This window comes from Thamnophis elegans, chromosome 8 (genome assembly GCF_009769535.1).
Source record: "Thamnophis elegans isolate rThaEle1 chromosome 8, rThaEle1.pri, whole genome shotgun sequence".
Lineage (NCBI taxonomy): Eukaryota > Metazoa > Chordata > Lepidosauria > Squamata > Colubridae > Thamnophis > Thamnophis elegans.
The window spans coordinates 77,188,959-77,215,446 of record NC_045548.1 but is presented as its reverse complement, the minus strand read 5'-3'; the positions used below and the strand labels follow the sequence as shown (position 1 = coordinate 77,215,446).

The 26,488-nt window shown below is 45.4% G+C and overlaps 1 protein-coding gene across 2 annotated transcripts in view; it reads left to right on the top strand.

Annotated features, from left to right (window-relative positions):
* TSNARE1 (t-SNARE domain containing 1) overlaps window positions 1-26,488 on the top strand; it is a 243,636-nt gene that overhangs the window by 202,582 nt on the left and 14,566 nt on the right. For both annotated transcript variants that reach the window (XM_032223182.1, XM_032223184.1), the window contains one exon: window positions 23,184-23,298. In XM_032223182.1, coding sequence (XP_032079073.1) covers window positions 23,184-23,279 — 96 coding nt within the window. In that variant the 3' untranslated portion in view covers window positions 23,280-23,298. The remainder of the gene's footprint in view (window positions 1-23,183; window positions 23,299-26,488) is intronic.

The following is a 26,488-nucleotide window of genomic DNA, read 5'->3' as shown; positions in this document are numbered from 1 at the left end:
ATGTGTGTGTTTGTACGCATGTGCGTGTGTCTGTGTGCCTGTAGTGTGTGTCTCTCTCTGTGTGTACTGCAGGTTACACACATACAGTGTGAGATGTGCAATGAAACCATCAGGCAGTGACATAGGACGGTTGCCTGGCAACCCAAGTGAGAGAATAACTTTTTGTGGAGCTACTAAATCTTGTGTGGGAAGACAACGCAAAGGTGCTTTCGTATGCGTCGTTCACGCTTGTGTGAGGAGGCCTCTGTGAGGAGGATGTAGAGGTCCTTCAAATGTCCTTGAGGTCTTTGGTCTCCTAGGACACCACCCTTTTTCACAGATCAAGTTAGGAGGCCCTGGAAAACGTCTAGTAGGTGACTTAATACGCTCCCCATCGGCCTTACTCTTCCCTACAGGACTCAAATCTAACACTTTAACTACGCCAATCAACACACCGTGTATTAATAGAGTGTCATCATCATCGCAATAGCCGTTCACTGCAGGATGAAGGCCTCTTCCATATGTTTCACTGCAGGATGAAAGCCTCTTCTGTACGTTTCCAATCCATACAGTCTGGAGCTTTCTTGGGCCAATTGGTGCACCCGATACAGATAGTCCTCGGTCACAAATTTGGAGCCCAAAATTCCAGTTGTTAAACGAGACATGGATGAAGTGAGTTTTGCCCCATTTTGCAACCTTTCTCCAAGTGGCCTCAATGATTTTCTCTAAAAAGGATGCAAATGACCAGCTATCTGCAAGGAGCATCAATCCTTCCTTTCCCCACCATCCAGTCAGCGCTGAAGAAGCTTCTTGGGTGAGAAGCGAAACATCTTCAAAGAAAAACCTGACACAGCCCATGGCCTGAGGACACAGATAGACCTCCAAGTGGTCTCAATGACCCTCTAAAAGGATGCAAATGACTAGCTGTCTGCAAGGAGCATCAATCCTTCCCTTCCCCACCATCCAGTCAGAGCTGAAGAAGCTTCTTGGAAGAGAAGAGAAACATCTTCAAAGAAAAACGTCCAGTTGCCTCCTGAAAAAGCACCTTTGGGACAACCATGACCTGGATGATGGAGAATCTCTACAGACATTTAGCTACACAATTTGGGATGAACATCCTGTGGAAATAGGAATGGATTTCCAGAGGGAAATATTGCAGACTGCAGGAACCATTTGCCCCACTCAGGTGACCCTGAGGACACAGATAAACCTCCAAGTGGCCTCAACGACCCTCTAAAAGGATGCAAATGACCAGCTTTGTCTGCAAGTATCAATCCTTCCATTCCCCACCATCCAGTCAGCTGAAGAAGTTTCTTTTTTTTTTTTCCTGTGAAAATACGTTTATTTCCAATTCATTCCATACCATCACATATATACTGTGCATAACCGGGGCATATAACATTGAATAATAAACACAGCCCTCGCTTTTATAAACAATACCCCCCCCAAAATACAAACCATATATACCACCTTGACCCACCATACACGCTCTTTCACCCCCCTCCAACTTTCATTCTTCCTTCCGACATTCCCCTCTACCTACTTCCCCTCCCCCTCTAGCACTCCTCTCTCCCAATACCTTCCCTCCCTTCCTTCTCCTCCTACCTCCAATCCTCTAAGAAGCTGAAGAAGCTTCTTAAATGAAGAGCGAAACGTCTTCAAAGTAAAACAACAAGGAAGCCCAGTTGCCTCCTGACAAAAAACCACTTTTGGGGCAACTGTAACTTGGATGATTGACAATCTCCGCAGACCTATGTGGTGGATGACAGCGAATTTCGCCTCGTTGCAGCTAAATAAAATTCCAAAAGGGAAAATATGCAAAGGCCACATCTCCAGTGTACACTTCTACAAAAATGTATGATGAGAAATATGCCAGTTGTGCAAACATCTCCCGGTTTACTGCATCCAATCCAAGTCACCATATTACAAAAAAGATGTTGAGATTTTGGGAAAAGTGCAGAGAAGAGCAACTCGGATGATCAAAGGCCTGGAAACTAAAACATGAAGAACAGTTGCAGAACGTGGGTGTGTCTAGTTTAGAGAAAAGAAGGACTGGGGGGGACATGGTAGCAGTCTTCCAATATTTGAGGGGCTGCCACAAAGAGGAGGGGGAACCGCTTATTTTCCAAAGCACCAGAGGGCAGGACAAGAAACAATGGATGGAAACTAATCAAGGAGAGAAGCAACCTGAAATTAAGGAGAAACTTCCTAACAGTAAGGACAATTAATCAGTGGAACAACTTGCCGCTAGAAGTTGTGGGTGCTTCATCACTGGAAGTTTTTAAGAAGAGACTGGACAGTCAGTTGTCTGAAATGGTATGGGGTCCCCTGCTTGAGCAGGGGGTTGGACTAGAAGACCTCTGAGGTCCCTTCCATCACTATCCTGATTGAAAACCGATTGAAAGTACAAAACCCAAAAGGAAAAACAAATTAACAAATACACAATAGACACTTGTCATTATTCTATGTTTGTTATTTTTTTTCCCCCTTTGGATTTTGTATTTTCATCTTTTGAACAAAGTAATTTTTAAAAATTGCAGGGGAAATTTCGCCCTAATCATTTTAAACCTAATTTCCTCTTCAAGGAAAGCAGAATATTGATAAAAATAGTAGGGTTCCTGTTTACTATCAAAGCGTCGTTCTATTCCTTAGAAGTCTTGAGTAGAGTTGTTTATTATTCCACCCTGACAGATTTTGTCAATTTTGGAAAAAAAAAAAACACCCTTGAAATCTTTTCCTATTAAATACTGTTATGTTCACAACTGTCCATCATATTCACAACTTTCAAAGCAGCTTTCCCAAACATCTGCTGTTTTTAAGGCAGCTACCTCTAAGAAACGTTTTTGTGTATGCCGTTTCCCATAATGTATGAACTTAAATCAGCAAGGCATGACGTGATGCGTTTTCTAGAGTTCTTCTCCAAATATTCAGCACTCCGTGCAAACCATTGGAACGAAGGATGATGGGTCCTAGCCATCTCGCTACAGACTGAGCCGTGGTATTCCGAACACCTTGTAGGGTTGTTGTTTAGGGAAGAAATGGGAGGAGAAAGTCGTATGATGTACGCGGGCTGCCTTGAGTTTTTTTATAAAAATAATAATGGTGGGATATAAATAGATGATAGAGAGATGGATGGATGGATGGATGGATGATAGATAAATAGATAGATAGATCTATCTATCGGGCGGGGCGGGCTGGCAGGCAGGCAGGCACCGTCCAAATGAACAGTAGAGTAGATCAATCTCTCCATCTCTTGTCCAACTAGGGATGCTCTCTTGCCTTCCTACCCCCCAACCAACGCACATTCACAGGCTAAGTGTGAGACCAAGATCAGAAACCCCAAATCCTGGGCACATGTATGCCATATTTCAGCGTTTCTCAACTACTCAAGACTTCTAAGGAAGAGAACGATGCTTTGATAGTAAACAGGAACCCTACTATTTTTATCAATATTCTGCTTTCCTTGAAGAGGAAATTAGGTTTAAAATGATTAGGGCGAAATTTCCCCAGCAATTTTTAAAAATTACTTTGTTCAAAAGATGAAAATACAAAATCCAAAGGGGAAAAAAAATAACAAACATAAAATAATGACAAGTGCCTATTGCAGTGTTTCTCAACCTTGGCAACTTGAAGATGTCCGGACTTCAACTCGCTGGAATGGAATGGAATAGAATAAAATAAAATAATAAAGAATAGAATAGAATAGAATAGAATAATAAATATGGAATAGAATAGAATTGAATGGAATAGAATAAAGAATGAATGGAATAAAATAGAAAAAAGAATGAATGGAATAGAATAGAATAGGAATAGGAATAGGAATAGGAATAGGAATAGGAATAGGAATAGAATAGAATATATGGGAATGGAATGGAATGGAATGGAATGGAATAGAATAGAATAGAATAGAATTCTTTTTTGGCCAAGTGTGATTGGACATACAAGGAATTTGTCTTTGGTGCAGATGCTCTCATTGTAGATAAAAAGACAAGATATATTCATCAAGAATCATAAGGTAAAACACTTAATGATATTCATAGGGTAGAAATAAGCAATCAGGAAACAATCAATATCAATCGTAAGGATACAAGCAGCAAAGTTACAGTCCTGCGGTCATAAGTGGGAGGAGATGGGTGAAAGGAATGATGAGAAGACTAATAGTAATAGTAAGGCAGCCTTAGTGAATAGTTTGACAGTGGTGAGATAATTATTTGTTTAGCAGAGTGATGGCGTTTGGAAAAAATTTTTTCCTTGTGTCTAGTTGTTCTGGTGTGCAGTGCTCTATAGCGTCGTTTTGAGGGTAGGAGTAGAAACAATTTGTGTCCAGGATGTGAGGGGTCTGTAGATATTTTCAAAGCCCTCTTTTTGACTCGTGCAGTGTGCAGTTCCTCAACGGAAGGCAAGCTGGCAGTAATTGCTTTTTCTGCAGTTCTAATTTTAATCTCGGTTTTGGAAATGCCTAAACTTTGAAAGACAAGGCATTTTATTTCTTGATTTATTTCAACAACCTTTATTATTTTTTTACAAATAACTCAAGGCAGTTGAACATACTCAGAATCCGAATGGAGCTGAAAGGGGCCTTGGAGGTCTTCTAGTCCGATCCCCTGCTCAAGCAGGAGATCCCATAGCATTTCGGACAAATAGCTGTCCAGTCTCTTCTTGAAAACCTCCAGTGATGGAGCACCCACAACCTCTGGAGGCAACTTCTGTTCCACTGGTTGATTGTCTTCGCTGTTAGGAAGTTTCTCCTTAATTGCAGGTTGCTTCTCTCCTTGTTTAGTTTCCATCCATTGTTTCTTGTCTTGCCTTCTGGTGTTCGGGAAAATAAGTTGACTCCCTCTTCTTTGTGGCAGCCCCTCAAATACTGGAAGACTGTTATCGTGTTGCCCCTAATTCTTCTTTTTTCGAGACTAGCCAAAACCAAATCCTGCAACCGTTCTTCATATTTTTTTAGTCTACCAGACCTTTTAATCCTCTTAGTTGGTCTTCTTTGCACTTTTCCTCTTTGTCCCCAATTTATTTATTTTTCCCATTTCTCCGTACACACCAAATTCCGTCGGTTTCTGTTGAGTTTTCAGCAGATTCTCCTGCTGATAAGACGAACAGAGGCCTCGTTGTCCTTGTATAATTTTCATACTCTGTTTTGCTGGATTACTGTAACGTGCTCTACATGGGGCTGCCCCTGAAGAGTGTTCGAAGACTACAGCTGGTCCAGAACGCAGCCACGCGAGCGATATGTGTCTAGATACACCCATATTACACCTATCCCCCGCGAGCTGCACTGGCTTCCTATTGGTCTCCGGACGCGCTTCAAGGTGCTAGTCGTTACTTTTAAAGCCCTTCATGGTTTAGGACCTGGCTACCTGAGAGACCGCCTCCTGCCACTTACCTCCCAACGACCAACAAGATTGCACAGGTTGGGCCTCCTCCGGGTGCCGTCAGCCGGACAATGCCGGCTGGCGACTCCCCCGGGGGAGGGCCTTCTCTGTTGCTGCGCCGGCCCTGTGGAACGATCTACTTGCAGAGATCCGGACCCTTACCACTCTCCCGGCCTTCCGTAAAGCCGTCAAGACCTGGCTTTTCCGGCAGGCCTGGGGCTGTTGATTAATATCCAGCCCCGTTTAGATGGAATGAGTGACATGAATTTTAATACTGTGTTTTTATTTTTATCTCTATTTTTTAAATTAAATGTTTCTTGTCTGTTGTGAGCCGCCCAGAGTCCCTATGGGAGTGGGCGGCATACAAATTCTAATAAACTTGAAACTTGAAATAAAAAATAGATATCAAGAGAAGGGAAGCACAGCAAATTTTATTTGGCACTTTTCCCAACCTCCTACCAGCGGTGGCCATAAGAGGAATCACTATTTTGTTCCGCGTGAGGATGTAGCAGGCTGCATCTGTGTGTGTATTCTTCATTCATCCATTCATTCAATTTTTATAGCTGCTTGCTCAAAATCCACAATTCTGGGCAGCTTACAACAATTAAGAACAAGACAAAGAACAGGAGATAATGTATGAAAAGTGTGTTTGCTGACTCCTTTATTCGGCTTCCCTTTTCTTTCCCATCCTGTAACCCAGAACAGAGCTCTTGTTAAGGGATTGTATCAAATTCCTGAAGCCACATGGGGCTTTCTCTCTTTATTTCATGAACACAACATTTGTTCAGTAAAAGAGGAGAATATTTCTAGCTCAGGGGTGGCCTGTGGTGTCCTTGGTGCTTTCTGAGCTTGGTTGTTTTCTGATGGACACTTCATGACCCAGCTACATAACATCAGTTCTAGAAGGGGAGAAGGTTTTGCATAGTGGAGAAGAGGAGGAGGCGGAGAAGGAGGAAGACAACTGTAGGGTCCTTGGTGCTCTCTGAGCTTGGTTGTTTTCTTGAAGACATTTCATGACCCAAGTTGGTAAAATCATCAGGTATTAGAAGAGTGTGGGGTTTACATAGAGAAGAGGAGGAGGAGGTCGAGAAGGAGGAGGGGGAGGGGGAGAAGGAGGAGGACAAGGAAGACGAGGAGGACTGCGATGTCCTTGGTGATCTCTGAGCTTGGTTGTCTTCTTGCAGGCATTTCATGACTCAACTACGTAACATCATCAGCTCTAGAAGGGAGAGGGGTTTGCACAGAGCAGTGGTCCTCAACCTGTGGGTCGGGACCTCTTTGGAGGTCCAACGACCCTTTCACAGGGGTCACCTAAGACTGTCGGAAAACACATATTTTCGATGGTCTTAGGAACCGAGACACAAGTTTTATGGTTGGGGGTCACCACAACATGTGGAACTGTGTTAAAGGGTCGCGGCATTGGGAAGGTTGAGAACCACTGGCCTAGAGGAAAGGGGAGGAGGAGGAGAAGGAGGACTGTGAGATCCTTGGTGCTCTTTGAACTTGGTTGTTTTCTTGCCAATGTTTTATGAGGCCACTTGGTGGTGATGATGATGGTGATGGTGGTAATAGTAGATAGGTAGGTAGGTAGACAGACAGACAGACAGAAGATGGATGGGATAGATAGAACATAGATGGATGGATGGATGGATGGATGGATGGATAGATAGATAGATAGATAGATAGATAGATAGATAGATAGATAGATAGATAGAAGATGGATGGATGGATAAATGAATGAATGAATGGGATAGATAGATAGATAGATAGATAGATAGATAGATAGATAGATAGATAGATAGATAGATAGATAGAAAGAAGATGAATGAATGAATGAATGAATGGGATAGATAGATAGATAGATAGATAGATAGATAGATAGATAGATGATAGATAGATAGATAGATAGATAGATAGATAGATAGATAGATAGATAGATAGATAGATAGATAGAAGATGAATGAATGAATGAATGAATGGGATAGATAGATAGATAGATAGATAGATAGATAGATAGATAGATAGATAGATAGATAGATGATAGATAGATGATAGATAGATGATAGATAGATAGATAATGACAGATAGGTGATGATGATAGATAGAGATATAGATGATAGATAGATGATGATAGATAGATGATAGATAGATAGATAGATAGATAGATAGATAGATAGATAGATAGATAGATAGATAGAAGATGAATGAATGAATGAATGGGATAGATCAGTGGTCCCCAACCTTTTTATCGCCGCGGACCAGTCAGACGAGCCTCCCTCGGCCTTCCGGACCGGCGGGTGGGAAGGCGGCCATCCTGGGCGCGCGTTCCGCAGGGGGGGGGCTTCCTTCACGCCAAGGCTGACAGCCCGCGAGGCCGCCCCGCCTCCTCCTCCTCGGCCGCCGGGGGAAGGGAGGGGGAACCGACCCCGCGATCCGCTCGCTCGGGCAGCCCTTTTTCCTCGCTGCAGTTCGGCGGGGGAAAAAGATGGCCCTGTGTCCTACTTCGGGCGGGCGGGCGGCTGGCGCGGCGGAGGCCGGCTGCTTCCGAGGGGGTGGGCCTCCGCGCCGCGCTCCATGAAGGGAAGAGGGGGAGAAGGCGGGCTGCGGCCGAAGGGTCCCCGAGAGCCCCGCCGGCCTGACACAAAAAGCGCTTCGGCGGAGCGGCGGGGGGGAGGGGCGGGAGGCAGGTGACACTCCAGGAGGGGGGGCAGAGCTGCGCCGCGAGTCTTACGTAAAGCCTCCCCTCCCCGCCTCGGCGGAGGAAAACATCTTCCACCTGGGTGGGGCTGCGCGCGAAGCGCCTCTCGGAACGGCGAAGCTCCCCAAGTTCCCCCGAAACGGCCGCGCTGCGCCCCTCCCCCCCGCAACCTTAGTTTCTCCTTGGGAGGAAAATGCAGCGCCGCCGCCCCCTCCTGCCCCCCCCCTCGTCATTCCACGGGGCAGGCGGGCCGGGTGAGTCCGCGGACAAAGTTTCGTCTCCCAGGCAGCCTCCGCCAGCAGCATCCCAAGTTCGGGCCGAGGCCGCCGCCCCCTCCGCCCCCTCCCTCCCGGGGCGAGCAGAGCAAGAGGGCGGGGGGGAGATCGGGCCTCCCCTCGCCCCCCCAGCCCCGCACATCTGGGGCGGCGGGGGGGGGGGCAGAGAAAGGGCGCGTTCATGAGGACTACAAAGTTGCAAATATGGCCCCCGGCCGCTGCAGCGATCATGGCCCCCGGCCGCTGCGCGGCCCGGTGCCAGGTACTCCACGGCCCGGCACCGGTCCGCGGACCGGGGGTTGGGGACCACTGGGATAGATAGATAGATAGATAGATAGATAGATAGATAGATAGATAGATAGATAGATAGATAGAGATATAGATGATAGATAGATAGATAGATAGATGATAGATAGATAGATAGATAGATAGATAGATAGATAGATAGATAGATAGATAGATAGATAGATAGATAGATAATGGATGGACGGACAGACGGACAGGAAGATCTCATGCTCAAACTGATTACATAATGCAACACAACATCAGATATATTCTCCAAAATCAACCTCCTTCAGCGTGGCCAAGTTGGTGGTCTACTCTTCTAGTAGTAGTAGTAGTAGTAGTAGTAGTAGTAGTAGTAGAAGAAGAAGAAGAAGAAGAAGAAGAAGAAGAAGAAGAAGAAGAAGAAGAAGAAGAAGAAGAAAACGACATAGGTTTATCCACACCCATTTGCACCACTCAGGTGACCCTGAGGACACAGATAAACTTCCAAGTGGCCTCAACCACCTTCTAAAAGGATGCAAATCCAGTCAGAGCGGAAGAAGCTTCTTGGATGAGAAGCGAAACGACTTCAAAGAGAAATCAGAAAGTCCAGTTGCCTCTTGAAAAAAAAAAAAAGCACCTTTGGGACCACCGTGACCTGGAGGATGGAGAATCTCCGCAGACGTTCTGCTCAAAAGCTTTCCGTTTTGCAGTCCACTCCAAGCGGGGGAAATATTTTTAAACAGTCTTTCTAAAACGTTCAGTTCCTGACTCACTTTGCAAAGAGGGGAAGAGGGTTTTGGACGGGCTCCAAAAATGCTGTTTCAGGAGTTGGCAGGCGGCCAGCTTGAAAGAGCTTCGCGACAAGGTTCAATCCCAAATCCAACCAAATTGCAACGGGAGAAAGCTAGAGCTGCGTTTTAGGTACTTGAACCTTCGCCTGGTGGACAAGCAATTTCCCCCAGACCGAGTGTGTTTGCAAAAGGTGCCCATCCAATTCTCCGTGTGCTCATTCTCCACACTCCATGGCAAGAGTTTGAAGGTCTCCTTTGGAGAGAACTTCCGACCTAGGCTTCCCAAAAGCACGAAGCCAACTTCTCGTCCCGATAAAACCCCTTTTACAAAGATCAAAAATTGGCTGGAGGCAATAACGGGGGTTTAAAATAGAATGGAAACCTGAAGGTTTTTTTTAAAATTAGGAATAATGTCTGCGAAATACAAAAAAGAAATCCAGTATTTAATACTACATATAATTACGGCGGCAAGGATTGCCTTTGCCCAGAAATGGAGAAACAAATTAACTCCAAGTGAAGATGAAATAATAAGAAAGGTTATGGATTGTGCCGAAATGGACAAACTAAACTAAAGAAATCCAGGGAAAAGAAGAATCTGAATTCTACCAGATCTGGGATAAATGGTATAGGTGGATGGAGGAAAGAAACAAGGATCAATGAAGGAATATAACAAAACTCAAAAAAATAATAGTTATGAGTAAAATAAGAGAGTTAAGAATGGTGAAATCCAAATGAAATACAATAGAAGGGGAAATAATATAAGGTGAGCGGTATCGATTGATAATTGCTGTTAGAACAGGAAGCTCCTGTTCGTATTGTATTGTGTAAATGTGCTGTACGTCTAGGTTTTGTGTTGGGAAAAAAAAAAACCTTTTGTTTAGTTTAAACTGAATTCCTTTCCAGCGAAGTCCCGGCCAACAGTCTTTCATGAGATTTCACAACTACAGGTCTTTATCAGCCCCCACCTTTGTCAATGGGCCATTAAAAGGCCTGAGCTAGTCTACTCTACATAACAAAGATCTCCCCCGTCAGCTCCAAGGTGATGGGATTAAGACATGATAGTATTAGCCCTTTACCCATCTCACCACAAGGCACCTGTGAAGAAGCAATGCTCAACCAAACTTGGACTCAAAGCGCAGCCTAGAGAGTTGCCCCTGCATGGCCCCCCCATGGGAGTCTGACAACCAGTCAGAATACAAGATCAAGATCAAAGGCCAGAGAGGGCATCAAACCAGGATCTTTCAGCATCTCTGTCCCTTTTTCTTCTTCACCCAACATCTGGAAGCATCTGAATGAGAGGTGGGTTCCTACCAGTTTGCACCAGTTCAGTAGAACCGGTTCGTCAAATCTACCGAACCGGTTAGAAGAGGTTCCACCACAAAGCAGGCCACACCTACAGAAGAGGTTCCAAATTTTTTTGAAACCCACCACCGACACACACACACACACAGACTCACACAGAGAGAGAAAGAGAAAGAGAAAGAAAGGAAGAAAGAAAAAAAGAAAGAAAAAGTAAGAGGGATGAAAGAAAAAAATGAAAAAGGGACAGAGAGACAAAAGGAAGGAGAGAGAAAGAGAGAACACATGGCTGGCAAGCCACTCCCACCAGGTCACATGGCTGGCAAGCCACTCCCACAAAGGAGGCCACATCCACAGAGTAGGTTCGAAATTCTTTTGAAACCCACCACTGAATCTGATCCTCCTTTTCTGTTCAGGACTTCAAACCATGCGGGTCCTGCCCACCATTAAACCATCTTTCCAAGCAGCCTCCGTAATCCCAGTGTCTTTCCCCCCACTTAACCCAGATGGACATTTCTTCCGACAGCGCACATCAGGGCAAGGAGGAAAGCACTGATGAGGCTCACCCCCCATCATAACCCTGCCGGTCCTCCGTTTCCCTTCTTTCTGCCGTCTGCTCGAGGAGCCCACCTGCCTTCCGAGCACCCTCCATCCCCTACTAAGCCCTGTCAAACTGCTGACAGCCTCTCGTAACCACCTTCGGCTTGCAAGGGGAGAGGGGCTGGTTAAGTGTCTTAGGATTTCTGCACGCCGGCGAGGTTTCCTTTTGTAATTGGAGCTGACGGCACCTTTTGTGTGAATTGTGCCTCTCCTCCTTTTCTTCTACTCCTCACTAGCCCAGAGCTGGGCTGAGAGTGACAGAATTCATTATGCTGGGGGGAAACAAGGCGAAGGAGCCTTCAAGAGAACCATTCATCAAGGACGGAAGACTGGTGTGCAGAGAAATAGTAAGCCGAGAAGGGAGAGAAACTCGGGAGGAGAGAGAGAGAAAAAAAAACATTACCGTCTCCATCCCCGATTACCTGCCATCTTCTTATCTTGGCTTCGTTTTATGATGCCTATTTTTTTTTTAACATCCCACACTCTTAATTGTGGGGAAATTGACAGTTATAGAGACTAACTTGATTTTGCATTTAATAACGGCAGCAAGACTGTTGGTGGCGCAATAGAGATATTGGAAGACTGCTATCCTGTCTCCCCTGGTCCTTCTCTTCACTAGACTAGCCAGGCCCAGTTCCTGCAACCGTTCTTCATATGCCTCCAGTCCCCTCATCATCCTGGTTGCTCTTTCCTCAGGAAGTCATATGTGAGGTGGGAGAAGAAGCATTTGAATGGGAGGACTTGAGGTCAACTGTACAATACAGTACAATAGCAGAGTTGGAAGGGACCTTGGAGGTCTTCTAATCCAACCCCCTGCTTCGGCAGGAAACCCTATTCCGTTCCAGACAAATGGCTATCCAACATCTTCTTAAAGACTTCCAGTGTTGGGGCATTCACAACTTCTGGAGGCAACTTTTGTTCCACTGGTTAATTATTCTCACTGTCAGGAATTTTCTCCTTAGTTCTAAGTTGCTTCTCTCTTGGATTAGTTTCCACCCATTGCTTCTTATCCTGCCCTCAGGTGCTTTGGAGAATAGCTTGACTCCCTCTTCTTTGGGGCAACCCCTGAGATATTGGAAAACTGCTATCATGTCTCCCCTGGTCCTTCTTTTCATTAAACTAGATATATCCAGTTCCTGCAACCGTTCTTCATATGTTTTAGCCTCCAGGCCCTTAATCGTTTTAGTTGCTCTTCTCTGCACCCAGTAGAAAGCCTGAAGATGACACAACAGAGAAATATTTGACTCATCCCACCATTGCAAGTGGGGGGAAAGCTTTGTTGTAGTAAGGCTTTTTCAGTTCTAGCCCATATTTGTCCCAACATAGAAACTGCCATGGATGCTGTCAACAACCGAACAAAATAAATAAGGGGCAAAACAAAAAACAAAATAAGGGGGCATTATAAGCGCACCATCGTACCTGCCGTCCCTGTCCTACCACCCCCATTTATTCATACCCATTTCATTCATACTCATGTTTATTCTTATACCTATTATCTTGTAATGATTGACAAATCAAATCAATACATAAATAAGTATCACGGCTTCTTTCCTTCCCTCCTTCCTTCGCTCCTTCCTTCCCTCCCTCCTTCTTCTCTCCCTCCTTCTCCCTCCCTCCTCCCTTCACCCTTTCTTCCCTCCTTCCTTTCTTGCTTCCTTCCTTTACTCCCTCCCTCCCTTCCCTCCTTCCTTCCCTCCCTCCTTCCTCCCTCCTATCGATCTCCTTCCTCCCTCCCTCCTTTCTCCCACTCTCATATTAATCTCCTCCCTCCTTCCTCCCTCTCTCCTATCGATCTCCTCCCTCCCTCCCTCCTTCCTCCCTCTCTCCTATCAAGCTCCTTTCTCCCTCCTTCCTCCTTCCTCTCTCCCTCCTTCTCCCTCCCTCCTCCCTTCACCCTACCTTCCCTCCTCCCTTTCCTTCCTCCCCCTCCCCTCTCTCCCTCTCTCCCTCTCTCCACCCTTTCTTCCCTCCTTCCTTTCTTCCTTCCTTCCTTTACTCCCTCCCTCCCTTCCCTCCTTCCTCTCTCTCTCCTATCGATCTCCTTCCTCCCTCCCTCCTTCCCCCTCTCTCCTATCAATCCCCTCCCTCCTTCCTCCCTCTCTCCTATCGATTCCCTCCCTCCCTCCTCCCTCTCTCCTATTGATCTCCTCCCTCCCTCCTTCCTCCCTCCCTTCTTCCTCCCTCTTTCCTATCAATTTTCTTCCTCCCTCCCTCCTTCCTCCCTCTCTCCTATCGATCTCCTTCCTCCCTCCCTCCTTCCTCCCGCTCTCCTATCGATCTCCTCCCTCCCTCCTTCCTCTCTCCCTCCTCCCTCCCTCCTCCCTTCATCCTACCTTCCCTCCTCCCTTTCCTTCCTCCCCCTCCTTCCTTTCTTCCTTCCTTCCTTTACTCCCTCCCTTCCCTCCTTCCTCCCTCTCTCCTATCAATCTCCTCTCTCCCTCCTTTCTCCCTCTTTCCTATCGATCTCCTCCCTCCCTCCCTCCTTCCTCCCCCTCTCCTATCGATCTCCTTCCTCCCTCCCTCCTTCCTCCCTCCCTCCTATCGATCTCCTTCCTCCCTGACTCCCTGAAATGTCTCCCTGCCCACCTTTTAATGCCCAGACACAAGTTCTCACTTGCCAGAGAGATTCCCAACTGCAAAGGTTACGGATGCTTGGCTCCCGTCTAATTTTCTCTCTGTCGGGGATGTCGAATGGTTTCTCTTCCCCCTCACCTCCCCCCATCTCTCTCTCTCTGCAGTTGTTTTGCTCTTCAAAGGTTGCTTCTGGTCAACATTTATTGGGTTTGAAGATGCCTTCGTGAAGGTGCTACAAACAAGGTGGCAGTCAGGGTTATAAATGGTCCCTCCAGCTGCCCAGCCCTTTAAATATGGCAGTGTTTCTCAACCTTGTCAACTTGAAGATGTCTGGACTTCAACTCCCAGAATTCCCCAGCCAGCATTCGCTGGCTGGGGAATTCTGGGAGTCGAAGTCCAGACATCTTCAAGTTGACAAGGTTGAGAAACACTGAAATATGGCATACATGTGCCCAGGATTTGGGGTTTCTGATCTTGGTCTCACACTTAGCCTGTGAATGTGGGTTGGTTGGGGGGTAGGAAGGCAAGAGAGCATCCCTAGTTGGACAGGAGATGGAGAGATTGATCTACCCTACTGTTCATTTGGACAATCCCTTACTCCTCCTGGGAGTTTCCCCAGGGAAATTCATCCTTTCTTTCAAATCCAAGACTTTCCAAGGAGAGCCAATATTCTCAAACTTCTCTCTCTTTTTCCCTTTTACATCATCTTAGAAGATGTTTCGAACCGTGCCGAGTTCAGCTTCTCCAACTCTTAATATTTGCATTTGGGAACTGAAGCACAGGAAGTTGCCAAAGTAAGACAGAGCAAGGTATCCACTAGATAACGTGAGATCAGAAATATGAATAGCTTTGAAATGCCCCTTCCTTCCCCTCCCCTTCTCTCTCCAGTTCGCACCAGTTCGGTAGAACCGGTTCGTCAAATCTACCAAACCGGTTAGAAGAGGTTCCACCAGCGGACCCGGAAAGCAGGCCACACCTACCGAAGAGGTTCCAAAATTTTTTGAAATCCATCACTCTCTCTCTCTCTCACACACACACACACAGACTGACTGACAGAGAGAGAGAGAGAGAGAAAGAAAGGAAGGAAGAAATAAATAAAGAAAAAAAGAAAAAAGAAAGAAAAAGAGTGAGAGAGAGAGATGAAAGAAAAAAAGAAAAAAGGGATAGAGAGACAAAAGTAAGGAAAGAGAGAGAGAAAGAGAGAGAGAGAAAGAAAGAAAGAAAGAAAGAAAGAAAGAAAGAAAGAAAGAAAGAAAGAAAGAAAGAAAGAAAGAAACCACATGGCTGGCAAGCCACTCCCACAAAGGAGGCCACACCCACAGAGTAGGTTCCAAATTTTTTTGAAACCCACCACTGTACCGTCCCCGCTTGATTTGGTTGCATTGCCTTGAGTAGCTCTTTCAGACCACAGGGTTTTGGATGCCAGATGTGAGAGCATCTTCTCCTTGGAAGCAGACATCTGGATTTGCCCTCTCTGCCTGGTGCCAGCTGGTGTGTGAAACGCTCCTTGTGCTTCATCCTCTCAGCCCCCAGATGTGACACGCGACAAGGGCACGATCCCTATGTGGTTTTTTTTTCTGAACCAGGAAGAGCGCCAGCTGTGTGAGTCTTCCCTCAATGACCCCACCAGCATGTCCACGCCATCAGCTGTCAGGCAATGCTGCCCAATAAAGCCATCGCATGATTTATTATTCTTAAATGACGGGAGCGGATTCCAGGAGTTGATGGCTGCTGACAGCGGGAATCCAATTAACCTGAATAACAATCTTGATTGTGGCCCAATTAAGGTTGGCTGCCAAGTGTCAGAAGTGAAGGCCCAGCTAATAGAATTGTCTCATTAATTCGCAGCAGAAGACTTGGGGATGTCCCAATATTGTCAGCGCTGCATTTTTAATCAGGCATTTTTGTCTTCTATGCTATCCTGGAGATGTTAGAATAGAATAGAATAGAATAGAATAGAATAACGGAGCTGGAAGGAACCTTGGAGGTCTTCTAGTCTAGCCCCCTGCTTAGGCAGGAAACCCTACACCACTTCAGACAAATGGCTATCCGACATCTTCTTAAAGATTTGCAGTGTTGGGGCATTCACAACTTCTGGAGGCAACTTCTGTTCCACTGACTAATTGTTCTCACTGTCAGGAAATTTTTCCTCAGTTCTAAGTTGCTTCTCTCCTTGATTAGTGCCCATCTATTGCTTCTTGTCCTGCCTTCAGGTGCTTTGAAGAATAGCTTGACTCCCTCTTCTTTGTGGCAGACCCTGAGATATTGGAAGGCTGCTATCATGTCTCCCCTGCTCCATCTTTTCATTAAACTAGACATACCCAGTTCCTGCAACCGTTCTTTGCATGTTTTAGTCTCCAGTCCCCTAATCCTCTTTGTTGCTCTTCTCTGCACTCTTTCTAGAGTCTCCACATCTTTTTTATATTGTACTGACCAAAAGTGGATGCAGTTTTCCAAGTTTGACAATGGACGGAAACTAATCAAGGAGAGAAGAAACTTAGAACTGCAGAGAAATTCCCTGACAGGCAGAACAATTAACCAGTGGAACAGCTTGCCTCCAGAAGTTGTGGGTGTTCCATCACTGGAGGTTTTAAAGAAGAGATTGGGCATACATGTGTCTGAAATGGTATAGGCAGGGGGGCTGGACTAGAAGATCTCCAAGGTCCCTTCCAATTCTATTATTCTATTCCATTCCATTTTCTATTCTATTCCATTCCATTCTATATTCTATTCTATTCCATCCCATCCCAACCCAACCTATCCTTTCCCTTCCTTACTTTACCCTACCACACCCTATCCTGTTCTCTTCTCTTCTTTTCTAGACGAGAGAGTCAACCTATTCTCCAAAACACTTGAGGGCAGGCAGGATAAGAAGCAAGGGATGGAAACTAACTAAGGAGAGAAGCAAGCTAGAACTCTCTAAGGCAGTGTTTCTCAACGTTGGCAACTTGAAGATGTCCGGACTTCAACTCCCAGAATTCCCCAGCCAGCATTAGCTGTTTGGCATGGAAAAATGCGCCACTGTATCCATAAAAAGGGGCAAAATCACTGCATCTGAGGGAATTGAAATGCCCAATGGCCAATTAATTAAATGCAAAGAAAATGAAGCCTACAAATACTTAGGCATTCTGCAGTTGGATAACATCAAGCATGGAGAAGTAAAAACTGTTGTCAGGCGAGAGTACACCAACAGAGTTAGGAAAATTTTGAAATCTAAATTGAATGGTGGAAATACAATCAAGGCCATAAATACCTGGGCAATACCAGTTATAAGATACACAGCTGGTATAGTTAACTGGACACAAGCTGATTTGGACCGAAAAACCAGGAAACTAATGACAATGCACTACAGTTTACATCCACGTGGTGATACTGATAGACTATATCTGCCCCGAAAATCAGGTGGCAGAGGATTATTACAAGTGAAGCAAACAGTTGAAGAAGAAAAACATGCACTGGCTGATTATTTAAAAGAAAGTCAAGAACATCTATTAATCAAAGTAAAGAACAAAAATCTACTGAAGGCCCAACAGACGAAACAAGAATACAGAAAAGATGTGATAAAATCAAGAATGAAGAGTTGGCAGAACAAAGCACTGCATGGCCAATTTCTGGAAAAAATAAAAGATAAAGTGGACAGTGAACAAACTTGGTTATAGTTAACAACAGGTACATTAAAGAAAGAAACAGAGTCACTAATCCTGGCTGCGCAAGAACAAGCTATCCGCACAAATGCCATCAAGGCCAAAATCGAAAAATCCTCTGATGATGCCAAATGCAGACTTTGCAAAGAAGCTGATGAAACTGTTGATCACATACTCAGCTGCTGTAAAAAAATCGCACAGACTGATTATAAATTGCGGCACAATTCAGTAGCACAAATGATCCATTGGAATTTGTGCAAAAATTTTAATATTAAAACAGCAACAAACTGGTGGGAACATCAGCCTGAAAAAGTCACCGAAAATCAGATGGTCAAGATCTTGTGGGATTTCCGTATACAAACCCACAAAATACTGGCGCATAATACACCAGACATCACACTGGTTGAGAAAAATAAGGTCACAATCATAGACATCGCAATACCAGGTGATAGCAGGATCGCCGAGAAGGAACATGAAAAAATCGCAAAATACCAGGACTTAAAAATTGAAATTCAACGACTATGGCACAAACCAGCAGTGGTAATTCCAGTGGTAATTGGCACACTGGGTGCTATTCCAAAAGCACTGGAATTACATTTAAAAGAGTTAAAAATTGACAAAATCACCATCAGTCAAATGCAAAAAGCCACACTGCTTGGATCTGCACGCATATTACGAAAATACGTTACGACGTCCTAGGCCCCTGGGTGGGGCCCGACTAGTAACCAATGCCAAATCTGGCGAAACAACTGGCCGCTGTGATACAATTGTATAATAATAATAATAATAATAATAATAAAAAGCAGAGTTGATTAGAGTAGAGCCGAGGTGGCGCAGTGGTTAAATGCAGCACTGCAGGCTACTTCAGCTGACTGCAGTTCTGCAGTTTGGCTGTTCAAATCTCACCGGCTCAGGGTTGACTCAGCCTTCCATCCTTCCGAGGTGGGTAAAATGAGGACCCGGATTGTTGTTGGGGGCAATATGCTGACTCTGTAAACCGCTTAGAGAGGGCAGAAAGCCCTATGAAGCGGTATATAAGTCTAACTGCTATAACTGCTATTATGGATCCTGAGATTTAAAATAAACATATGAAAGGTAGATGGAGGTATTTTTTTTATTTTTTATTTTTAGCTTGCGGTGATGCTACTGAGATGTTTGAAAAGCAGGTGCTGGAGGCATTCTATGCAAATCCAGAGTGGATAATAATAAGAATGGGAGTGAGTCACTCTCTCCACTGTATCTACCTGGATAATTATGTGAGGTGGGTAAAAGGATGGAGAGAGAGAGCTGTCTAATATATCACTCATAATAAACTCTGGTAGGAAGAGGAGCTACCCAGGGGGCTTGTGCATGTTGGAAAAAGGAACATCCAATGTCCGGCGCTCGCATGCGCCCCAGCCAGCTAATCTTTGGTTTCTGTCATGCATGCACACGCAACAATCACCCGGACAGCGCACAGTGGTTAGGGTGCAGTACTGCAGGCCACTTCAGCTGACTGTTATCTGCAGTTCGGTGGTTCAAATCTCACCGGCTCAAGGTCGACTCAGCCTTCCATCCTTCCGAGGTGGGTGAAATGAGGACCCGGATTGTTGTTGGGGGCAATATGCTGACTCTGTAAACGGCTTAGAGAGGGCTGAAAGCCCTATGAAGCGGTATATAAGTCTAACTGCTATTGCTATTGCTATAGTTTTCATGCCTCAGGTGGAACTAGAATTCACAGTCTCCTGTTTATTGACTCAAAGACACCCAGCCAGTTTTTATATGAGCCGAGGTGGCGCAGTGGTTAGGGTGCAGTACTGCAGGCCACTTCAGCTGACTGCTATCTGCAGTTCAGCAGTTCTAATCTCACCGGCTCAAGGTTGACTCAGCCTTCCATCCTTCCGAGGTGGGTGAAATGAGGACCCGGATTGTTGGGGGCAATATGCTGATTCTGTAAACCGCTTAGAGAGGGCTGCAAGCCCTATGAAGCGGTATATAAGTCTAACTGCTATTGCTATTGCTAAATCCTCTATCTGCACCATGCACAGTAGATGGTGAGAACAACTCCCTTTTTACAATCACTCCTGTACTGAATACTTCCCCATCCAAATACCATGCCCCTCCTCCCCGTTTGAATGGCAGCTGAAATCAAGTGGCAAAACAGAGGCTGTTATAGGTCACGGGCTTATTGGGGGGGAGGGTTTGAACTTTAGAAGGCTCAAGGAGATCTGCAGCCCTTGGAAGCAAGATTCAAAGCAAATCAGGCAGTTTTCAACTTGCAACAGTTCGTTTAATGATCATTCAAGTATAGGCAGTCCTAGACTCGCAACAATTCCCTTTGTGACCCCCTCGAAGTTGCAACGGCCCTGAAAAATGGGGCTTGTGACTGTTTTTCACACTTAACAACCTTTGCAGCATGCCCTTGGCGACGTGATCCAAATTCAGATGTTTGGTGACGAGTTTGTATTTATGACCTTTTATAAATGTGGCGACTTTAAGACTTGTGGACTTCAACTCCCAGAATTCCACAGTCAAAGTGGACAACTGTAAGACTTGTGGACTTCAACTCCCAGAATTCCACAGCCAAAGTGGGCAATTTTAAGACTTGTGGACTTCAACTCCCAGAATTCCACAGCCAAAGTGGGCAACTTTAAGACTTGTGGACTTCAACTCCCAGAATTCCACAGCCAAAGTGGGCAACTTTAAGACTTGTGGACTTCAACTCCCAGAATTCCACAGCCAAAGTGGGCAACTTTAAGACTTGTGGACTTCAACTCCCAGAATTCCACCGACAAAGTTGGCAAGGAATTCTGGGAGTTGAAGTCCACAAGTCTTAAAGTTGCCTACTTTGGCTGAGTTTGGAAAACACTGTCCGAGGAAGCCAATCAAGGAAAACAAATTCTTATCCGGCGCAAGATTAAAAATTAAATTAAATTAAAATGTGTCTCAAGATCACGGGCTAACTCCATTTCTGAATCCGAAAGAGAGATGGATTCGCTTTTTCCTTTTAATCGGTGGAAGAGTGACGTTAAGCCAAACACATGTTATTATTATTTGATTCCTAGGTCCTTTCTCCCAAATGTCATCTTCTGGATGTCACAATTCTGCGACTGGCCAAAAAAACGAAGATTTGTGTTTCCCATTCAGAGGATTAGCAAAAGAAATTCATCTTTGCAATAGTTGCTTACATAGAATTTGACTTCCATCTGAGAATTATCACTGGGGGTCTCATCTATTCTTGGGGTTGTCCTTCAGCATTAACGTTTCCCCTGTCTTGACAGCTTCATTTAGCATTCAGATATATATTTTTTCTCCTGTAATCTTTTTAGCTTTAATCCACTTTTTGGGGGTAATCCCTTTCGCTTGAGTCCATCCTCCCTGCCCCACTACCTCCATATCGAATAAGTGGGTATCTGAATGAGTGTGACAGAGTTCGCAGAAGGATAAAAAAAAAGTTTTCTTTTCAAATTTAATGCGGGACTCAGAACTTAACTGCGTGTGTCAGGAGTCTGCCTAATATATGGGAATTGGGAATTAATTTGGAATGTTACATGCTTTATCAGGGTTGTGTCAGTCTCTCGCTAAACGACTTTCTGGTTAACAGCTCTTTGATCTAGCAATTAGTGAATATCTCAGAAGTGATTTCATTCCCTGATGCGTATTTTAGGTTGTCAGTTTGCTGGGACAAATTCTTCTCGCATTTTCGGTGTATTTGATTCTCTTTACAAAAAAAAAAACTTTGTGTGTTGATCTCTGTATAGTTTATTCTACTGGGTACATTTATTTCTGTAGAGGATAAGTTATAACGAGCACCATAGTTTTCTTCTGGAATAGATTTCGCTTCCTCACATTATTCCACTTATTAAGGCATCCAGGAGGGAGGGAGGGAGGGAGGAAATATGCAGAGGGAGGGAAGAGAGAGGAAAGGAAGGAAGGAAATGTGTGTGAGATTCAGAGAAAGAGGAAGGGAAGAATGGAAAGATGGATGGATGGATGGGTGGGTGGAAGGAAGGAAGGGTGAGAGTGAGAGAGAAAAGGAGAAAGGGAAGAATGGAAAGATGGAAGGAAGAAAATGTGTAGAAGGAAGAAGGAGGGAGAGAAGGAAGGGAGTGTGGGAGGGAGGGAGGAAATGTGTGTGAGATTGAGAAAAAGAGGGAGGAAAGAATGAAAAGATGGAAAGAAGGAAGGAAGGAAATGTTTGGGAGGGAGGGAGGGAGGAAAGAAGGAAATAAGGAAGATTGGTTGGTGAGTGGATGGATGGATGGATGGATAGATGGATGGGCTGGAAGAACAAAATGCGGCGGAGGGAGGGAGGAAAGAAGGAAGGAAGATAGATAATGGAGATCTGACTTGGAAAATAACTGAGTAAACAGCAATAATTCTGATTTTCCTTGTAGCGATATTGTCAGAAAACCAATCCATTCGCTATGAAAGACTGGACTAGGGTCAAAATCTAAGACCTTGATTGACAGGCATTGTCTCTTTACCTGCCGAGGAGGCATAATTTCCTCCTCCCTTTAGCTTTTAAGCTATTTCTCTCCTCCCTCCCTCATTTTATCACTGAGTTGTCCAGTTTCCATCATTTGACCATGGTGTTGTATTCCCACAACCAAATCCAACCAGTTATCAGATGCCAATTTCTTTGCCATTCCCTACCTGATTCCCAAATGCAGAAATCCTGAATGTGATTCAAAGAAGTGAGGAAGAAAAAAAAAAACCACCCCTCTAACTCAAGCTAAATAATTCAGTTTACGTGCAATGGAATTGCTTGAGAGTGAGCTGGGTGGTATATACTTTTCATATTTATTTATTTTTAAAAGAACCTGAGATTATGGATTCATGGTTACATACATGTCAAATAATGGTTTGTGCAGCTTGGCATGCAAAAATCCAATTTTTTCCCCCTACATCTAGGAGTGATTGAAGTAGCTGAATGCCATTGTTTAAAAAAAAAAACACCATTTGCTGATTTAAATCAATATCTCCCACTTTAAAAAGGTAGGGAAAAAATAGTTGGAATTATTGGCCTTTGCGAACTGCAGAGCTGAAGCAGTGATTTAACAATAACGTGGTGTTCACTTATGAAAGAAACTTCCTCTCCAAAGGTCAGGAAGCAACAGGTGAATATCTTTATAAGATGTAAAAGGTTGCCAAGCCTTCTCCTCTTGGAGGCCCTGACTTGACTCCCAAATGAGAAGGTCATAACAGGATCAGAGATCTGATTAAAGGCAAGAACGAAAGCTATAATATTTGATTACGTTCAGGCTCTGCGGGAAGCAATACAGAAAGAGAAGCAGTTTTGGAAGGAAGGAAGGAAGGAAGGAAGGAAGGAAGGAAGGAAGGAAGGAAGGAAGGAAGGAAAGAAATTTGTGAGACAGAGGGAGGAAAGGAAGGGAGGAAAATGTGTGAGATGGATGGAGGGAGAAAGGGAAGGAGGGAAATGTGTGAGATGGAGGGAGGGAGGAAATGGAGGGAGGGAGGAAGGAAATGTGTGAGACGGAGGGAGAGGAAGAAAGTGTGTGTTAACTTTTAAGGGGGGAAACATCTCCTTTGTCCACCAGTCCAACGGTTCATAAACCCACTTTCCTCCCCTCCTTAGAGCATGTCAAGAGTTCTTGGGGTTAGAACAGAACCCGTTAAGGCTTCTGCAATTCCCATCCTAAGTTCTGATCTTCGTTTCTTGTCTTTGTCCATCTCAGCGGCGAGCGAGGAGAGTGAAATGTTGCGTGATCTCCGCCGGGCTGGTCGTTCTTCTGATCTTCATCATCATCCTCTCCGTTTCCATCAAGAAATAAACCCAGCTGGTTTTCCCAGGTAGGATCACCTGAACGTCTCTTAGGGACTGTAAGTGGGGGTGGGTGGGTGGGAATTGTGTCTTGGGTAGATTCGCAGAGTGACCATTTGGTCACAGCAGCGGGAGGTCAGTGAGGAATGGGCAACATGGCGAGGTCAACCACAGATCTAAAGTGAAGGTCCTCAACTTACAGGTCATCCTGTTGCAGCTGTGCAGGGACTCAAGGCTACTTCCCTGCTTGGCCCTTCCTTCCTTCCAGGCTCATTTTCCAAGTAGTAAATTAGCCAAGATTTGAATTGCAAATTGATAATTATGGTCATTCTCCTCCTCCTCCTCCTCCTCCTCCTCCTCCTCCTCCTCCTCCTTCTCTTCCTTCTTCTCCTCCTTCTCCTCCTCCTTCTCCTTCTTCTTCTCTTCCTCCTTCTTCTCCTCCTTCTCCTCCTCCTTCTCCTTCTCCTCTGCCTCCTTCTTCTTCTTCTCTTCCTTCTCCTCCTCCTTCTTCTTCTCCTCCTTCTCCTCCTCCTTCTCCTTCTCCTCCGCCTCCTTCTTCTTCTCTTCCTCCTTCTCCTGAAAACACCCTGGAAATGGCCCTAAAATTGGAAATAACCACCAACGATTTAATAGCCAGTGATCAGCACCCCAATCGACAACTAAAAAGACACACACTCACAACCAGGCACCCTATAAATACCACACCCTGAATCTCTTAAAGAACATACTCTGTTAGAGAGAAATTCCCTGAGGATGGGCCCCTGAAAGCTTGCAAGACACAACTTAGCAATAGCAATAGCAGTTAGATTTATATACCGCTTCATAGGGCTTTCAGCCCTCTCTAAGCGGTTTACAGAGTCAGCATATCGCCCCCAACAACAATCCGGGTCCTCATTTTACCCACCTCGGAAGGATGGAAGGCTGAGTCAACCCTGAGCCGGTGAGATTTGAACAGCCGAGCTGCAGAACTGCAGTCAGCGGAAGTAGCCTGCAGTGCTGCATTTAACCACTGCGCCACCTCGGCACAACCTCTTGTGTCTTCCGAGCTAATCGACCCAGATTGGATGCTGTAAACATCACCCTGGGTCACGTATATTGGCATTCATTTGTGAATTACTTTTTAACTTCGGCGAAGTTGTGCATTTGGGGTAAAGGGGTTTCTTGGGTGTCAATAACAACCCCTAGGGAAAACCGCGTGGATTGGAAGGAATGAATTTGTTGTTATTCAATCTGTGACTGAAAGTGAGAAAAATTGATTAATTCAGTAACAAAAGTGGCATGGGATGTGTGAAGGAACCCTCATATCCTGGGGGTTCGGCTCAACAGTTCTGCTCAAGATCTCACAATCTTGGGGAGGATCTCCTAAAATGTCTTTTGAAGTTTTGGAAAGGAAAATAGCTGAGATTTGCAGACGTTACGATAGCCTATTAACAGGAGGCATGATTTGAATGCAGAAGGCCGGGTGTTTTGATCCAGGATCTGCAGTTAAAAGCAAGCTTTTACCAAAGGTTGAGAAGAGTTGAGAAGCAGGAACTATGGGACGGATCTCGGAATCCTGGTGGACAATCACTTAAACATTGAGCCAGCCATGTGCAGCAGGAGCCGAAAGGACCAATGCAATCCCAAATTGCATTAAAAGAGGGATACAATCAAGATCAAGGGAGGTACTAATACCACTCTATAAAGCCTTAGTAAGACCACACCTAGAGTACTGCGTCCAGTTTTGGTCACCACACTATAAAAAAGATGTTGAGACTCTAGAAAAAGTGCAGAGAAGAGCAACCAGAATGATTAGGGGACTAGAGACTAAAACATATGAAGAACAGTTGCAGGAACTGGGCAGCCGTGCGAGCGATTGTGGGTGCACCTCGGTACACACACATTACACCTATCCTCCGTGAGCTGCACTGGTTACCGATTGGTCTCCGGATACGCTTCAAGGCGCTAGTCGTCACTTATAAAGCCCTTCATGGTATTGGACCTGTGTACTTGAGAGACCGCCTGCTGCCAATTACCTCCCAAAGACCCATTAGATCACATAGAGCAGGCCTCCTCCGGGTTCCGTCTACCAGCCAATGTCATCTGGCTACTACCCGGGGGAGGGCCTTCTCTGTGGCGGCTCTGGCCCTTTGGAACAAACTCCCTGCAGAGATTCGGACCCTCACCTCTCTCCAGGCCTTCCGAAAAGCCGTTAAAACCTGGCTGTGTCGGCAGGCCTGGGGTCGATGAGTTCCCTTCCCCTCTCGAATCGTGTGGCTGTTGGTTGTTTTTTAAATGCCCTGTACTTTTGTAGTTTTTGTGTTTTTCCCTTCCCCTCCTTCAGGTTTGTGCGCCGCCCTGAGTCCCGCAGGGAATAGGGATTAGGGGACTGGAGGCTAAAACATATGAAGAACGGTTGCAGGAATTGTGGTATGTCTAGTTTAATGAAAAGAAGGACCAGGGGAGACATGATAGCAGTCTTCCGATATCTCAGGGGTTGCCACAAGGAAGAGGGAGTCAAGCTATTCTCCAAAGCACCTGTGGGTAGAACAAGAAGCAACAGATCGAAACTAATCAAGGAGAGAAGCAACTTGGAACTGAGGAGAAATTTCCTAAAAGTGAGGACAATTAATTAGAATTGCCTTCAGAAGTTGTGGGTCCTCCAACACTAGAAGATTTCAAGAAGAGATTGGATAACAATTTGTCGGAAATGGCATAGGGTCTCCTGCTTGAGCAAGGGGTTGAGGAGAAGACCTCCAAGGTCCCTTCCAACTCTGTTATTCCATCATATCCATCTGTCTCTTTTATGCCCTGCACAATCTTCGTCAGCCTAACTATTGTGGCCTGCCAGCCGCCAGCCCCTCTAACGGCCGAAGCAGAGGAGGAGTAAGTGTGGGAGTCAGGGTCAACATCAAGGCAAAGTGAGAGCTCCGAGGGGGAAGAGGGAATGGAGCTGTCAGAGAGAGAGGTAGAGAGGCAGAGTTGGGCTGTCCATCAGCTCTCAGATGGGAGAGTCAGCAGCTCTCAGGTCTGGAGGTGGCTGATGAGGAAAAGAAGGAACAACTGGGTCCAGTGCCTGATGCACCGAAGGCAGAGGAGAGGAGAGCAGTGGAAATCTATGGGCCGGTCCTTGGGACGGAAGAGCCATCACTGCTAGTGAAGCCCCACCCTAGCTCTGGGATAAAAGGCAGGGGACAGAGATGAATAGATGTGGCAGAGGAGAGGAGAGCAGTGGAAAGC